Raw genomic sequence first — 13196 nt, 5'->3', positions numbered from 1 at the left:
TATTATTATTATTATTATTATAATATAGTGGAGCCAATCTTATTTGTAACTTGGGGATGGCCTGCACTTTCTCAGTGTGCTGCCTTCTTTCTTCATTTCTGCAACCCTTCCTTCTTCCCCAGCCAGCAAGGTGGGCGACAGCAAACACGGGATGATGAAATTCCGGGAGGAGAAGAACTTGCTGGGCCTCGGACTCAGCACCGGCTTCCACGACCGGTACTTCATCCTCAACAGCGAGTGCCTCCGCCTCTACAAGGAGGTCCGGGTGAGTCCCCCAAAGCTCCCCCTTGACAGCCAACAGAAGCGGAGAACCTTAACACTTTGTTGAAGGGGATAAGACAGTGACTCACAGGAGCCTAGAGTTGGGAGAGACCTTCTGCCTTCTCTGAGAAGGTAAACAGGGCTCAACTTGGGGAGGACGAAGCAGAGGATACAGGAGGGAAAATGCAAAACAGAAGAAGTAAACAGTAGACATGTCCAAAAATTCGTTTTGAATCGTATATCGGAATTATTTCGGATTGTTCTCGCTTTTTGATACGCATTCCGAGACATTGTCTCACAGCGCAACCAGCAATGTAATTCGAACCATTATTGGCCCATTCTCTAATTGTCTCTTAATGTTTCGTTAATTTTTCCCCCAATTTTTTAAAATATATTTTTAAAAATATTTTTTTAATTTTTTTTTTCTGCAACCTACCTAGAATGGGAGCTTAGCACAGCCTAACATGGCTGCCACTCCCTGGCCAATCAGAAGCTTCCACGATGGACGCAAAGGTGGGGGCTAGGGTTGATGAGGATAGCTCAAGAAATGAGGGCGGGAGAGCCCTGTAAAAGTCCCCCCCCCCCCGGTTCCTTTTTTTTTTGGCAGTTGCGCATGCGTGTCTGCCATTTTAGAAACATTTAGAATCATTACGAATTTTCGGAAATATCCGAAATTTTTGGGTGAAAAAAATTGGAAATACTTTCTATATCGAAGTGCCAGCGCCCCCTACTTTAGAAACGAGAATTGAAACATTTTTTTCATGCCTAGTAAACAGCCAGTGCAGGAACATCTGGCTATTGAGGTTGTGCAAAATTATCATCGTAAGATGGATCAAATTAGTTAAATTCCTAGTTACGATGTGATTTCCAACACATATCCAGAGCCCCAGTGGCACAGCAGGTTAAACCGCTAAGCAGCTGAACCTACTGACTGAAAGCTTGGTGGTTTGAATCTGGGAGCAGGGTGAGCTCCGCTGTTAGCTCCAGCTTCTGCCAACCTAGCAGTTCGAAAACATGCAAATGTGAGTAGATCAATAGGTACCACTCCAGCGGGAAAGTAACTGCACTCCATGCAGTCATGCCAGTGGCCACATGACCTTGGAGGTGTCTATGGACAACGCTGGCTCTTCGGCTTAGAAATGGAGATGAGCACCAACCCCCAGAGTCGGACATGACTGGACTTAACGTCAGGGGAAAACCATTAACATCTGACCTTGGAATCTGGGAGTTGTAGTTCAGAGAGCACTGAATTCACCAATGACGGATCTGGACCAAACTTGGCACACAGACCCAATGTAGCTATTAGCTAACTTTGATTACTGTCTGTGTTTGGGGAGGATTGGCCCACGATTTTGGGAATTGTAGTTCACCCAGATCCTTACGCAATTTTTAATGGGGGCGTTCATTTTAAAAAAGGCTGACCTTTTCTGATAAATAGCATTGCAAATTACCTAACCTGGGCATTGCTGGGTACATAAGCTAGTTCCAAATAAATTTAAGTCATTTGCATAAAACATTACTTGTGTGTGTGTCACAGACAGAACGCCACCAGATAAGATTCAACACAGTTTATTGAAGTTACAGAACCAAAAACGCCCGTAAAAAACAAAGGGCTAGGCAAACATTGACCTTCAAAGTGAAAAGATACTAAAAAACGTTCAAAAGATAAACCGGATTAAACTGGAGTTTAATCCGGGTAAAACCAAGAATGCTTACTTCAGCCTGGCACTTTAAACAAACAAAAGCTGGTAAACAAAGGTTCAAAGGAACACAAATAACTGGCAGCAGATACTTCTCTGCTACCAAAAGCTGTGATTGAGTAACTAAAAAGTTACTCCTCCGAGCAGCAAACAAACTCCGGGTTCAAACACATCAATCAGGGCAGCAGCGGTCAGCGAGGTACCAATCCGGTCCGAAGGTCGAAAGCCAGGTACAGATGTTTGTAGTTCACCAGTTCCAACGATAGCCACAGGAAGGATAGTCCGAGGTCGTAGTCAGTCAGCCAGTCAGTCAGCCAGTCAGTCAGTCAGTCCAGAGTAGGCAATTAGTGTCCGTCAAAAAGACGACGGAGGTCCAAGGTATTCAGCAAACGAATCACACCCGTCTTCAGGAAATTCCCAACAAGAGCCCAAGCGTTCGTCCAGATTACCTTGCCCAACGCAATTAGCCCTGGATTCTAAACCCCATTTTATGCCAGTTTACAACTCCTCATCGCTGTCAGCTGTTACCCTAATTCCAGGTGCCTCATCATCATCCTCCTCATCAGAGCTGAAACACCTTTGACTACGTCCCACAGCATCCCCAGCTGTGGATCCCGTTCCATCCCTCCAGCTTGTCCACGGGTCTAATCCTGAAACCCCCCAGTCGCCTTCCATACTATTATTGCCGGTGGCACCCAAATCCTCCCTCACACGAGTCCATTCCATGTCATCCTCCTCTGAGCTAACCATCTCTTCCTCCATTCTCTCGGTAAAACCCTCAAAGGAGTCTTCGTCAGTTGGGTCTGCAAATAAGTCCCGCAGCCGTTTCCTTTCTCGCTCCTCAAGAGAGTCTGACTCCTGAGGAGTCTTACGACCACGTCTCCCAGTATCGGAGCCAGAAGGCTCAACCATAACAGTGTGTGTGTGTTTAGAATGCAATTGAAATTGTATTGTCGAAGGCTTTCATGGCCGGAATCACTGGGTTGCTGTGAGGTTTTTTTGGCTATATAGCCATGTTCCAGAAGTATTCTTGCCTGCCATAGATGTGGGTGAAACGTCAGGAGAGAATACTTCTGGAACATGGCTATACAGCCCCAAAAAAACTCACAGCAACCCAGCCATTGAGATTATTCTTGACTTTCTGTCTCCTTCCTTCCTTTGCTCAGAGCCATAAACCTGAGAAAGAATGGCCGGTCAAGAACCTGAAAATCTACCTTGGCATCAAGAAGAAAGCCCGTCCTCCGAGTTGGTGAGCAAGTCTTTCCTTTAGGTATCCAACCCTCCCTCCCAAAGAACGTAGGACTACAACTCCCACCACCCTTGACCATTGGCCAGGCTGGCTTGGGCTGATGGGAATTGGAGACCCATGTCATTGCAGGAGGGAAGGCTAAAATCCCCCAGCCCTTTTTTGTCTGAATTCAGAGAGAAGAGTGGGATACAAATATAAGGAGAACAGGAAGAAGAGGAGGAAGGATGAGGAGAAAGAAGGCAGATAGGGGATGAAGATAGTAGAAGAAAAATAAGAGCAAGAAGATTGGGGGGAGGAGGAAGGAGAAGAGGAGGAAGAGGAAGAAGGCAAAAAGGAAGATGAATATGAGGAAGAAGAAAGAGGAGGAGGAAGAGGAAGAAGGAGAGAAAGAAGAAGATGAGGGAGAAGAGGAAGAAGGAGAAAAGGAAGACGAAGATGAGGAGGAAGAAAGAGGAGGAGGAAGAGGAAGAAGGAGAGAAAGAAGAAGATGAGGGAGAAGAGGAAGAAGGAGAAGAGGAGGAGGAAGGAGAAGAGAAAAGAGAAAGAAGATGAGGGAGAAGAGGAATAAGATGAGGAAGAGGAAGGAGAAAAGGAAGACGAACATGAGGAGGAAGAAAGAGGAGGAGGAAGGAGGAGAAGAGAAAGAAGGAGAAGAGGAAGAAGAAGAAAAAAAGGAGAAATGGAAGAAGCATAAAAAGAGGAGAAGAAGGGAGACAAGAGGAAGATAGAGGAAGAAAAAGAAGCAGAAGGAGATGAAGAAGAAGAAGAGGAAGAAGAGAAGGAAGGAGAAGGAGAAGTGGAAGAAAAGTAGGAAGAGGAAGAAGAGCAAGCAGAAGCAGAGGGAGAGGAAGAAGAAGCAGAAGAAGTAGAGGAGGCAGAAGAGGAGGAGGAAGGAGAAGCAGAAGAAAAGAAGGAAGAGGAGTTGGAGGAAGGTGAATAGAGGAGGACGATAGAGGAAGAAGCATCAGCTCATTTTTTACCAGACTGAAAATCTGCCTGTCTGGATGAAAACTTTCTATTTCCTTTTGAGTTTATTGAGCTTGCCTTTGCCCAATGCTTTCCTTAGTGCAACTTTCAAAACCAGCTTTCCTCGGTTTCCCTTAGCACTACGCTTCCCATCAGCTTCCCTTAGCACCATTTCCCACCTAGTTCTTCTTAAGCACTACATTCCCCGTGATTCTCCTTAATGCTATGTTTATCCTGGTTGTCTTTAACTCTGTGGTCCCCTTGGATCTTCCGTAGTGCTACGTTTCCCCTGATTCTACAGTCTCTTTGCATCCAAGGAAGCCTTGTGCCAATGCAGGCTTCTGTCACCAGATGGCAAAGTCGCTTCATAGAACCGTTGCGGTTTTCTGGTCCCGTTTCCGTAAGGCAGGAATAAATAAAGATAATAATAATAATAAACTCCTCAAAGCACAGCAGACAAAAAACCACTACAAGAAAACCACACTACAAACTAGAGCTGACAGCTGGCACAACAAAACATTGCATGGAAAGTTCCTTGACAAAATTGAAGGAAAAGCTGATCAGGAGAAGACCTGGCTCTGGCTCACGAATGGGACCCTGAAGAAGGAGACAGAAGGCCTGATCCTTGCAGCCCAGGAGCAAGACATCAGGACAAAGGCAATTAAGGCCAAAATTGAAAAATCAGCTGATGACCGAAAATGCAGACTGTGCAAGGAAACCAATGAAATCATTGACCATATCCTCAGCTGCTGTAAGAAAATCGCACAGACAGACTACAAACAGAGGCACAACTATGTGGCCCAAATGATCCATTGGAACTTATGCCTCAAGTACCACCTCCCAGCAGGAAAGAACTGGTGGGATCACAAACCTGCAAAAGTCTTGGAAAATGAGCACGCAAAGATACTGTGGGACTTCCAAATCCAGACTGACAAAGTCCTGGAACACAACACACCAGACATCACAGTTGTGGAGAAGAAAAAGGTTTGGATCATTGATGTTGCCATCCCAGGTGACAGTCGCATGGACGAAAAACAACAGGAAAAACTCAGCCGCTCTCAGGACCTCAAGACTGAACTTCAAAGACTCTGGCAGAAACCAGTGCAGGTGGTCCCGGTGGTGATGGGCACACTGGGTGCCGTGCCAAAAGATCTCAGTCGGCATTTGGAAACAATAGACACTGACAAAATTACGATCTGCCAACTGCAAAAGGCCACCCGACTGGGATCTGCAGCATCATCCGAAAATACATCACACCGTCCTAGACACTTGGGAAGTGTTCGACTTGTGATTTTGTGAAACGAAATCCAGCGTGTCTATCTTGTTTGCTGTGTCATAATAATAATAATAATAATAATAATAATAATAATAATAATAATAATAATAATAATTCTGTAGCGTACAATGTGTAACCAAACTTATGTTTCCTCTTTCAGCTGGGGCTTCACTGTCTTTTTTGAGAACGAGAAGATGGAGAAGCAGCAATGGTAAGCAGCTCAGCCATCTCTCCAGATGGGTGCAAACTGCATCTCCCAATTCCAAAATGAAGTGCTTTGGATTTCATATTTTGGAATGCATGTGTTTGCATGATGAGGTCTTTTAACAATGCATCTACATGGTGGAATGAATGCAGTCCAGCGCCAATTCAACTGCTGTCGCTCAATGGTATGCAACCCTGAGAGTTGCAGTTTTGCAAGGTCTTTACTCTTCTTTGCCAGAGAGGGCTGGGATCCTCACCAAACTACAATTCCCAGAATTCAGTCGCATTGAACCAACGCAGTTCGAGTGGTGTGAAACTGCATTCATTCTACCGTGTAGACTTCCCTTGCAGATGGCACCAAAGTTGAAAGATGAAATCCATTTACTGTATATACTCGAGTATAAGTCTAGTTTTTCAGCCCTCTTTTTAAGACTGAAAAAGCCCCCCTTGGCTTATACTCGGGTGAGGGTCCTGGTTGGCTTATATTTGGGTCAGCTTATATTCGAGAATATATGGTACATTTATTATTTTTCTCTATTATTATTGGTATTATTACATTTATTATTTTCTCTATTATTGTTGCTACTATTGTTTACTCTATTTTTATTTTTATTATTAATACATTTATTATTTCACTCTGATCTTATTATTATTATTATTGCATTTATTATTTTACTCTATTTATTATTACTTGTATTATTTTCCTGTATTATTTATTATTATTATTATTATTATTATTATTATTGTTACATGTATTATTTTACCCTATTATTATTAAAAGGATACATAAGCACATTTACATTGACGAAGATGAGAATAATGATTGGATCAGAGTTGGACAGTCTTATCTCAAATGTGAACTTTATGTAAATATTCAAAAACATTTAACCTACTGATGCCTCAATTAATGTAATTTTATTGGTGTCTATTTTTATTTCTGAAATTTACCACCCTCGGCTTATACTGGAGTCAATGTTTTCCCAGTTTTTTTGTGGCAAAATTAGGTGCCTCGGCTTATATTCGGGTCGGCTTATACTCGAGTATATACGTTATATTTCATATGCACAGACTGATGGTCGTTTTATGCATAACACTATGTAACAACATTTACAAAGACGTTCCGTTCCTGGTTTCAAAGTATCATTTCCTGCTTAATTGTGAGGTCCTCACTTTGAAAGTAGTTCTTACACTCCAGAAACTTTGTTTTTGTGGCTGCCACAAACTAAATCAAATTAGTTGAGGCTCAATGACATGTTCATTGGCAAGCTAGAGCAAAATGTGCTATAGCAAAATGTGCAATAACAAAGTCTTTGTAGTTTAATAAACTTTCCCTATGTTTTTATAATAGAACCAATTAGGAAATGACATTCATAACCCAGGAACAAAAATAGTGTTACGTGGAATAATAATAATAATAATAATAATAATAATAATAATAATAATAATAATAATAATAATCCACCCATCTAGACCTACACTGAAAATATAATGTACTATAGTGAAATGTTTATATTATGTTCATGAAGCAAATTTTGGGTACTTTGAATCATCGGAGAGCAAAGGTATCACTCTCCCAGTATTTGCAATTATGAAGCATTTGGGAATTCCAAATTTAACCAGTACCTTCTTTTTTGTACCTGTCTCCTTTTCTGGAAAGTGGGACTCATTTCCAAGAAATTAAATTAAGTCTGTAGCATCGTCATTGCATCATCGTCGTCCTCCTCCTCCTGATGAATCATCCTGCCTTTTCCTCTAGATCTGGGGCTCAAAGTGGCTTAAAATAGTTCAGACAGAAACAGGTAGAGATGTCAAAACTGTTACCAGGTGAGTGTATAGCAGAACCAGCAACGTCCAGTTAACACCATGTGCAAAAGACTCAGACCAGGCAGAGGAATTAAAAGAACAAAAGGAAACTTTACTTGTTGAGTTGAATTCAAATAAACAGTTCAGCAATCGTACAATGTCCTTGTAGTTGCATAGGATCAATGACCAATCAATCAGCATTCAATATATACAGCATAGCATATTTAAACTGCTACTTGACCATAGCTATATAGAGAGCCTGTCTTTTTCTGTGCTCTCCCACCAAGCTCAAATTTCCAACTGTCAAATCCAGCCATCTGCCAGCAAACAGATACATTGTTTTGAGGCGTGGCTTTGCCTCTGCAAAGCTGAGCTCTTTTGCAGAGATCTCCTGCAAACATCTTTGCAAGGATTTCTTTACACACACACATAGCAATTTGGCGCAATAAAAACAACCATATAAAGCAGGTATGGGCAAACTTAGGCACTCCAGGTGTTTTGGACTTCAACTCCCACAACTCCTAACAGCCGGTAGGCTGTTAGGAATTGTGGGAGTTGAAGTCCAAAACACCTGGAGGGAGGGTCTAAATTTACCCATGCCTGGATTAAAGCTATACATTCAATGCGAGTGAGCCACTGCAGTTGGGATGTGGATCAGAGTTATATAATGATATCATGTGAATAAGGTCATGGATGAAGTCATGAAACAAGAGTGGACCTCTCTAGAAAAGATGACTTGGAATGGGATGTCACCAAGGAACCCAGACCTGGCCTTTCCTGGAGCAGGGGCTTGACCTCTCCATGTTAAAGGGTTTAACCTCTTGGCCTGGGGCCTTGACCCCCTTAGGGAAAGAGGCTTGATTTCTCTCGCAAGAAGCAGGGACTTGACCCTTGCCGGAACAAGGACTTGATCTCTCTAACTGTGCTGCCAAGAAAAAGATCTCTGCCAGTGCAAAAACTGAGGTCCAAAGAAGGACCAGAGAACTCAAGAACATCTGGTGGACAAAGAAGGCTGAAGAAATCCAACACTTTGCAGACACCCATGATGCTCAGGGATTTTTCAAAGCCACAAAGATCATTTACGGACCAAGAAACCATAGCATACAGCCTCTACGCTCATCAGATGGAACCAAACTTCTGAAGGACAAAACATCAATTGCACTACGTTGGAAAGAGCACTACCAGAACCTGCTGAATCGCAGCTCCAATGTGGCCAAAGAGACCCTCTCACAAATCCCGCAACAACAAACCAGGGATGAGCTTGCAGCACTGCCTAGTTTGGAAGAAGTGAGCAATCTCTCGAGGATCAGGGATGTGATCCAAGTGAGGTCAAGCCCTTCCCAGCAAATGAGAATAAGGGTTTGACCTTTCCAGGAACAAGGGCTTGACTGTTGGGGCTCAGGAAGAGGTTGGGATGGTGGGTTTCCAGCTGAGGAGTCTGTGTGTGATCGGGGTGAATTGCAGGCCTTAGATCAGAGAGAAGCGCAGGCAGGTGAAGATGAAACAGAGGATGTTTTGGATTCCAATGTTTGTTCCTTAGCAACAGGGGAAAAGTACATTTCTCTTGGGAATCGGTCTTCAGCTGATGAGGAGTTTTCCCTTGATATCAGATTAGGTCTCCGGATGGAGGGAGTGAAAGATAAGTTAGGCAGTCAAAAGAACTCCCATGAGAAATCCCTGAAACCCAGGTGTGTAAGGCATGATCTCATGGCTTCTTGGTCGGGTTTGGGCTTAAATTAAGTGATGTTTTCTTGGTGTCTCAGAGCAGACAACATTGCCAAAAGGTTCAGGTTCCTGTCTCAGCTCTCAAGTTCATGATTCAAAAAAACTCAGTGAGAAATCCTTGAAACTCAGGTGTCTGAGGCATGATCTCATGGCTTCTTGGTCAGGCTTGGGCTTAAATTAAGTGATGTTTACTTGGTGTCTCAGAGCAACGGTGCCAAAAGGTTCAGGTTCTTGTCTCAGCTCTCAAGTTCATGATTCAAAAAAACTCAGTGAGAAATCCTTGAAACCCAGGTGTGTGAGGCATGATCTCATGGCTTCTTGGTCAGGCTTGGGCTTAAATTAAGTGATGTTTACTTGGTGTCTCAGAGCAACGGTGCCAAAAGGTTCAGGTTCTTGTCTCAGCTCTCAAGTTCATGATTCAAAAAAACTCAGTGAGAAATCCTTGAAACCCAAGTGTGTGAGGCATGATCTCATGGCTTCTTGATCCGGGCTTGGGCTTAAATTAAGTGATGTTTTCTTGGTGTCTCAGAGCAGACAACATTGCCAAAAGGTTCAGGTTCCTGTCTCAGCTCTCAAGTTCATGATTCAAAAAAGCTCAGTGAGAAATCCTTGAAACCCAGGTGTCTGAGGCATGATCTCATGGCTTCTTGATCCGGGCTTGGGCTTAAATTAAGTGATGTTTTCTTGGTGTCTCAGACTAGACAACATTGCCAAAAGGTTCAGGTTCCTGTCTCAGCTCTCAATTTCATGATTCAAGTCTCTTGTGTTTGCCTATGTTCCTGGAAGAGTTTTGCCTTGGGAGAAGTTCCTGCTTTCATGCTTATGGATTGATGCCTGTGATCCTGACTTCCTTGATTTCATGCACCTTGCCATTTTTGGACTACTGCTCTTTGGTATATGGACTATGGCTATTTTATAGCTCCTTTTTTACTGCTCTTTTGGCTAATGCCTATTCTTAATAAATGCTGTAGTTTGTACTCTTGGACTCTGGTGTGGTGCTGGGTGAAAAGGTGTCTCAAGGCTAGAGTGCAACATTGACCACATTAGAAGCAATGACTTGGCCTCTTTAGGAATAGGTACTTGACCTCTCTCTCGGAACAGGGATGGGACCTCTCCTCGAAACGGAGACCTTTCTAGGAAGAAGGAATTGCACTTTCTTGGAGTGGGTGCATGCATTCTCTTTGAGAAGGACCCCTGTTCCCCCCATAGTGCTCCATTCATTCATTCTGAGGTCTGATTCATGCCATCCTTCCCACTTTCCAGCCTGGCTGTCGGTGTGATTCCCTTTGATGTGGCACCGATTCCAGGCGAGAAGAGCAAAGCGGAGCCCGGGAGTTTTCTCCTGGAGAAGGCTTTTACATTTGCAGTCTTTTCCTGCTCTAAAGCATGACGTTCTATGTCTCCATTCTTCTTCTTTTGCCTCCTGCAGGTACCTTTGCTGCGATACCCAGATGGAGCTCCGGGCCTGGTTTGCCACCTTCCTCTCCGTGCAGGTAACTCCTGAAATCCCCTGATTTGGAGCTTGGGAAAAAAGGGAGCTTTTAATTGGCAGTGTTTATTTATTATTTATTTACAGTATTTATATCCCGCCCTTCTTTCTCACCCTGAAGGGGACTCAGGGTGGATCACAATGTACACATACATGGCAAACATTCAATGCCATACGAACATAGAGACAGAGACAAAAACAGAGACAATTTAACCTTCTCCAGCTTCCTGAGGGCATGCTCGATTCCGGCCACGGGGGAGCAGCTGCTTCATCCTCCACTGTGATGCCGAGTCCTTGGATACTTCCTCATTTCAAACGCAGCTGGACTATTTTTATGGTGTCGTAAATTAGTTAAATTAGCCTCCCCACATAAGTCGTAGTTTTAGAAAAGCCCTGAAAACATGGCTATGTGCCCAGGCTTTCGAAGATTAAATGATAAAGGCGACCCAGACTTGATTTATGGCTACAGCACGGGGATTTTGGATGAACGGATTTTTAATCATATGTTATATATTTTTATATTTTAATTGCTTTAATTGGATTTTTATTGTGATGTTTTAATTATGTGTAGGTGTCAAGGACAGAACGCCACAAGATTCAAAGTAACAGAGTTTATTAGATTACAGAACTCAAAAATGCCCGTAAAACACAAGGGCCAGGCAGTTTTTTGCCTTTAGGAGCAAAAAGGGGCAAAAGTAAATGTTCAAAAGATAAACCGGATTAAACCGGAGTTTAATCCGGGTAAAAACAAACTGCTTGCTTCAGCCTGGGTATAAACGAAACGAAAGCCAAGGAACAAAAGATACAAAGAATGCAACTAATTGGCAGCAGATTCCTCTCTGCTGCCAACACTGTGCTTAGAGTAACTTGCGTCGCTCCCCCACACACACAGCAGACAGGATCTTCAACACGAGTAAATCAGCCAAGGATTGTAGCAGTTGAGTAGACCAGTTCCGTTCCGTAGATCAAAGCCAGAAGCAGACGTTTGTAGTTTTTCCAAGTCCAAGAAGGGGGGAAGACAAGCCGTGGTCAGTTCAGTCCGAGTTCTCAAAGCAGGAGATGGCGTCCGTCAAGAAGACGACGGAGGGTCAAGGTCACAGCACAGGAAAGCACACAAGTCTTCAGGGAAGCGTCCCACACACACACGGATCCCAAGCGTTTGCCCAGATTACCCTGCCCAACGCAATTTGCAATTGCTCTCAAGCCCCATTTTATGCCAGTTACAAATCTTCATCACTGTCAGCTGTCCTCCTTAACCCGGGCGTTTCCTCATCACTTTCCTCGTCAGAGCTGGAACACCTCTGACTACGCCCAACAGCATCTCCAGCTGTGGATCCCGTCCCATCCCTCCAGCTAAACCATGGGTCTAATCCTGAAGGTCCCCATTCATCTTCTGTCCCATCATGGCCAGTGGCACCCACTTCCTCCCTTACCCGAGTCCAATCCATCTCATCCTCCTCTGAGCTAACCAGCTCCTCCTCCATTCTCTCCGTAAACCCTTCGAAAGACTCCTCGTCAGATGGTGCTGCAAATATGTCTCGCAGTCTTTTTCTCTCTCGCTCCTCGAGAGTATCTGACTCTCGAGGAGTCTTACGCCCACGTCTGTCAGTAACAGAGCCATGAGGCTCAATCATAACACTATCCCCTCTCACAAAGGCCTCCTCCCCCGATGGCGGAGAAGTGGCAGTGATACCCTCCGCTATAGCACCACGACGACTAGAGGTATCAAGTTTCAACAGCGAACGATGAAAGACTGGATGGACCTTTAAACTAGACGGTAAACGCAAACGAAACGCAACAGAAGAAATCTTTTTAACGATAGGAAAGGGACCCAAATACCGAGGCGCAAACTTTCCCCCAACCTGTTTAATATGTTTGGAAGATAACCACACCAAATCCCCTTCTTCCAACTCCTCCCCTGCCTGCCTGTGGCGGTCAGCCTGAGTCTTCTGCGTTGCCTTAGCTTCCAACAGTAAGCGACGGGCAACATCATGCAATGCAGCCATTTCCGAAGAGCGGTACACAGGGTCCGAAGAGACCACATTGGTCGACGGCGCCACACCTCCCCGTGGGTGAAAACCATAAGTTAGCTCAAATGGCGTATGCTGACTAGACGTGTGCACCGCATTGTTGTAAGCAAATTCCGCCACCGGTAACCACTTTACCCAAGCCGTGGGTTGATCTAAACAAAAACAACGCAGATACTGCTCTAAGAGCCCATTAACCCGTTCCGACTGTCCATCCGTTTGCGGATGGAAAGCTGAAGACACGTTTAACTTAGTCCCCAAACACTCATGGAAGTGTTTCCAAAAGCGTGACACAAATTGCGGAGCCCTATCTGAAATAATCACCTCGGGTGCTCCGTGCAAACGATAGATGTGCTTTGTAAATAGTAAGGCCAACGTAGGGGCCGCCGGAATGGTTGAACAAGGAATAAAATGAGCCAGTTTACTAAATAAATCCACCACCACCCAAATACAAGTATAACCCCCAGACTTAGGCAAATCTGAAATAAAATCCATG

General features: G+C 44.0%; 1 protein-coding gene across 2 annotated transcripts in view; it reads left to right on the top strand.

Moving 5' to 3' along the window:
• arap1 (ArfGAP with RhoGAP domain, ankyrin repeat and PH domain 1) overlaps positions 1 to 13196 on the top strand; it is a 179094-nt gene that overhangs the window by 154216 nt on the left and 11682 nt on the right. For both annotated transcript variants that reach the window (XM_062977050.1, XM_062977051.1), the window contains 4 exons: positions 123 to 265; positions 3128 to 3210; positions 5613 to 5663; positions 10614 to 10677. In XM_062977050.1, the coding sequence (XP_062833120.1) occupies positions 123 to 265; positions 3128 to 3210; positions 5613 to 5663; positions 10614 to 10677 (341 nt within the window). The remainder of the gene's footprint in view (positions 1 to 122; positions 266 to 3127; positions 3211 to 5612; positions 5664 to 10613; positions 10678 to 13196) is intronic.

Source organism: Anolis carolinensis, chromosome 3, assembly GCF_035594765.1.
Source record: "Anolis carolinensis isolate JA03-04 chromosome 3, rAnoCar3.1.pri, whole genome shotgun sequence".
Classification (NCBI taxonomy): Eukaryota; Metazoa; Chordata; class Lepidosauria; order Squamata; family Dactyloidae; genus Anolis; species Anolis carolinensis.
The sequence above is the reverse complement of the archived record's forward strand: the minus strand, read 5'-3'. Positions and strand labels throughout refer to the sequence as shown.